At 64.4% G+C, this 4,014-nt stretch overlaps 1 protein-coding gene across 1 annotated transcript in view; it reads right to left on the bottom strand.

Annotated features, from left to right (window-relative positions):
• Positions 1-80: 80 nt before the first annotated feature.
• Positions 81-4,014, bottom strand: part of R3HDM4 (R3H domain containing 4) — a 12,241-nt gene continuing 8,307 nt past the window's right edge. The window contains exons 6-9 of the mRNA XM_009279899.1: positions 3,909-3,994; positions 2,510-2,595; positions 2,005-2,060; positions 81-1,236 (exon numbers count right to left, since the gene is read on the bottom strand). Coding sequence (XP_009278174.1) covers positions 1,133-1,236; positions 2,005-2,060; positions 2,510-2,595; positions 3,909-3,994 — 332 coding nt within the window. The 3' untranslated portion in view covers positions 81-1,132. The remainder of the gene's footprint in view (positions 1,237-2,004; positions 2,061-2,509; positions 2,596-3,908; positions 3,995-4,014) is intronic.

Here is a 4,014-nt window from a genome sequence, read left to right as displayed (position 1 = left end):
CCTCCGGCGGTCCCCGGTACAGCCCTGGGGACATCAGCATCAGGGGCCAGGCCAGAGCAGGGCCCCCCCCCCCGCAGGGCTCCTCAGCTGCGACGAACCCCTGCAAGCAGCCCTTGACACAGGCCAGACGTGCGGGGGACACGGGGAGACCCACAAACTGCCCCACCTGCCCCCACGGCAGCCCTGGGCAAGCAGCAAGAGCACAGGGGCCGGGTCAGCCAGGCTGTGCTCCTCCAGCACACACACACACGCACACATACATATTAAAAAACACAGGTTATATTACATTTAAAAACAGCCCGTGCCCCCGTGGCGCAGGCAGGTCTGCGTGCCACAGGACGGTGCGCGAGGTAGGAACAGGGCACTGCCAAAACACCAGCGGGGCGAGAGCGCCCGGGAGCTCGGAGCTCCCCACGCCGCACGCTGCCCGAGGGGGCTGGCAGGGGTTGAGCCCCCCCCCAAAAAAAAACACCCCACGGCGGGCACAGAGCTGGGGGTGCTGGACAAAACCCAGGAACGTGACGGCCCCGAGGCTCTTCCGCTCGCTCAGCATTTGCTCAGCAGCCGCGAGGAGCTGTTTCACCACAGAAAAATCTGGACCGAAATCACCCCACAAGCGTCAGTGCCAGAGGTGGGTTTGGCCCAGCCCGATTACTTTTAAAAGCACCTGGGCTATAAATAGACACGCAAACAGTTCCAGGGAGAGCAGCTCCGGCCGGGAAGCAGCGCTGCAACCCGGGGAACAGGGCAAGCACGACAGATAGGCACCTGCTTTGCCCACGCCTCACGCCCGGAGCGTGGCGATATCTGGCAGGGCCACGCCGCCTGCCGCCCCGCAGGCGTGAGTCCCGGCGCCCCGAGGGAAGCACAGCACTGCTCCACGAGCCGGCTGGGCGCAGCCGTGAGCCCCCGGCTCTGCACCATCAAGCATCTGCTCTTGGAGGAGGGGAAGGGACGAGCCCCTCAAGGAGGGTGCGAGGAGGGGGCTGGTCCGCACTGCACCCCGCTCGGGCAAGGGGGGGAGGGCGGGCAGCGGGCCAGACCTGAGGGGACAGCGGGGCTGGGAGAGGCCAGGAGCAGATGAAGGAAGCCTTCGGCGCACCAAGCGAGGGGCAGGACGACCCTCGGGGTATCAGCTCATCTGCCCCAGGTAGTCTGAGAGCAGGAGCTCGGGGGGCAGGAAGACACGGTGTTTGTTGCTCACTTTCATTTGACGTTTCCCTTCGATGTCCGAACCTGGGGGCAAGAGGGAGCAGTTAGCACGCCACCGTCCCCGCCGTGGGTCCCAAACACGGTCTTCCCAGCCCAGCTACCTCCCCCCTCCTCCCTGCGGCTCGTAGCGGGCACAGGTTCCCCCGTGCTCTGCAAAGGCGGCAACTGTCTCCCCCGTCCCCAGCCCCCTCCACATGTCCCTGCCGGCACCACGGGGCTCCACTTCACATCGTTAGCGCTCTCATGCTGTTTTCCACAAGCAGCTGTTAATGAAACCCTCGGCAGCGAAGACTCCTCCGCGGGGACAGAGCCCGGTGCCTCTCCTCCTCTGCCTTGGCAACAAGCCCTTCCAGGGAAACCCACGGGCAGGGTGCGGGCATGGCCGCTCTCCGCGGGAGGAGGCAGCGGCCGCAGGAGAGGGAGCCCCACAAGCAGCCTCTTGCTTTGGGCCATCCAAACCCAGACGCAAGAGAAGAAATGGGAGCACTGCTGTCAACGAGACACCCCCAGGCAGAGCTGGGCCTGGCCATCACCCTGGCTGCTGGGCTTCAGCCCCCGGCAGCGGCCGATGTTGCACACCCCGCCACTAGTGCTGGCGAAGCGGCGTGACCACAGCCGAGGCTCCCGAGGGAGCTTCGGGCAGCGGAGGCAGGAGAGCAGGGTTATCTGTGAGCCACAGCGCAAGGTGGGGCCGGGAGGAGGAAGGGAGGAAGAGGCTGAGCTGGAGAGGAGAGATAGCGATGAAAAGAAGGGAAAAACAAAACCAAAACCAAACAAACATGAGGCTCTTACTGGCAGAGACAAGGTCCATGTACTGGCAGAGTGCATGGAGCAGGAGTCGCTCGAAGCTGGGGGAGATGGGGGACAGGGTTAGAGCCGACACACCTCAGACCAGCATCTCCCGAGCGTTGCCCTGCCCTGGTTCCTCCCACGGATCGGAGACAGGGAGCACAGAGTGCCACAAGCCCCTGTGCAGGCATCCCCCAGCGCATCCCTCCCTTGGGGGCTCCTCAGGGGCCGGGCCAGGCCAGGCGAGTGTCCCCAGCCGGAGACCCGAGCTTGGCCGAGGGGGTCTCCTTCGCTCCCAGAGCCCCTCTGCAGCCCGGGGCAGCTCTGGGGCGCAGGCTGGGGCACCGGGAACCCAGGCGGAGCAGCCTGAGTGCATGGCAGCTGGCTCAGGCTGTGGTGAGCTGGGAACCCCTGCACGCGGGGTGCGCGTGGCTCAGGACCCCGGCCCCTGCTCCGTGGGGAGCGGTGACACCTGCAGAGCCCGACAAGGGGGGGGGGGGGGAAATACCTGTTGTCCATCAGTGCTGTGTAGACAGAGTGAGGGGTGACGGAGAAGAAGGCCAGCAGCTCCTCCTCCAGACCCTCCAGCGTCCCCTGCAAGGAAAAGCAGGGGCTGTCAGCAAGGAGAGGGCAGCAGTGGCCGGACCCCGCTCAGACCCTGCGGCGACAGCCAAGAGCAAGGAGCTGGGCGAGGGGAGCCGGCACTCGCTGGGTGTACCCCAAGGTGGGCAAAGCCACCTGCCCCCGTACAGCTCTGCGCCCCTCGCAGCACCCGCGTATTGCCTGTGAGGAGCTGCTGCCCCAGCCAGGGCCACGGGCACTTTGTGACCATAGCTGCCTTCCCCTGCCACGTCCGCACAGCCCCAGCACGACGGGGCCTCCGACTCCCGAGGAGTTACCGCCAGCAGCTCCCGGGCAAGTCATCTGGATGCGAGATGGCAGGAAGGCACAAGGAAAGGAGACAACTCCCCTCTCCAGCCCCTGCGGCGGGGAAGAATCTGTCCCCTGCCAACTCCATACTTTGTGTGCCAAGGGCTGGCATCGTCCCTCATGTTCAGAGCAGCGGCAGCCAGGAAAGCCTCGTGCCTCGCGCCTCCTTTTCTCCCAACAGGCAAAGATCAGCTCGATGCAGCTCTCCGGAGCACCGTGACCCCAGAGACAAGCAGCAGAAGCGAGTCTCATTTGAGAACAAATTGAGCAGAAGCCAGCAGGCAGGAGGAGCCGAGGCTGCTTTTAGAGACTCTAATTAGAGCAAGGAAAACAAACAGAGCAGGAAAACAGCACCATTGAGAAGAGGGAGCAGGGAGCCAGGCACCCCCGGGGCCCAGGAGAGCAAGTGTCTGGGCAGGCAGCACGGCGCAGGGGCTGCGCGTGGCAGCTCGGCTCCCCGAGCCAGGCGGCACGAGGCCACACTTGCCTCTCCATTCAAGGCTTAATTGTCTGCTCAGCGGTTTATGCAGTTTGACCCCTTTCAAAAGGCATTTGAGTTTTTCCAAATAGCCTTGTGTGGACCGTTCCGAAGACCGCAAAGGCTCCACTGCTGCCCCTGTAGGCAAACACGCTGGATTTCCCCTGTCACCTGCTGCTCGTCGAGCAGAGACTGGGAAACAACCACGTAAAAGTGTCCTGTAACTACCAGAAAAATCTGAACTGAGCCAGGAAAACCCATCTGCGCAGGGAGCTGAATGTCTGTTTGCAATCAGCCACGACTGCAGAGGTCATACGAGAATTGGAGCACATTCCCCAGGAGCTCATCTGAAATTCAGCACTTGTCTGGCTCAGCGACCGTGCGCGAGGTCAGGGGACAGCCCTCGGGACACCGCTCCGGGCGAAGTTGCACATGGGGCGCTGGCAGCCGGAGCCCTGCCTGCCCCAGCCCCGCCGCCCCCCAATAGCCCCCGGCTCACCATGGGGATCCGGCCCCGCTTCAGGGTGGAGCGCAGGCGGCGGCTGATGCGCTGGAAGCACTCCTTGGGCGTGTGCAGGGGGCTCCCTCGCGCCGGCGGACAGAAG

Source organism: Aptenodytes forsteri, unplaced genomic scaffold, assembly GCF_000699145.1.
Source record: "Aptenodytes forsteri isolate BGI_AS27 unplaced genomic scaffold, ASM69914v1 Scaffold147, whole genome shotgun sequence".
Classification (NCBI taxonomy): domain Eukaryota; kingdom Metazoa; phylum Chordata; class Aves; order Sphenisciformes; family Spheniscidae; genus Aptenodytes; species Aptenodytes forsteri.
The sequence above is the reverse complement of the archived record's forward strand: the minus strand, read 5'-3'. Positions and strand labels throughout refer to the sequence as shown.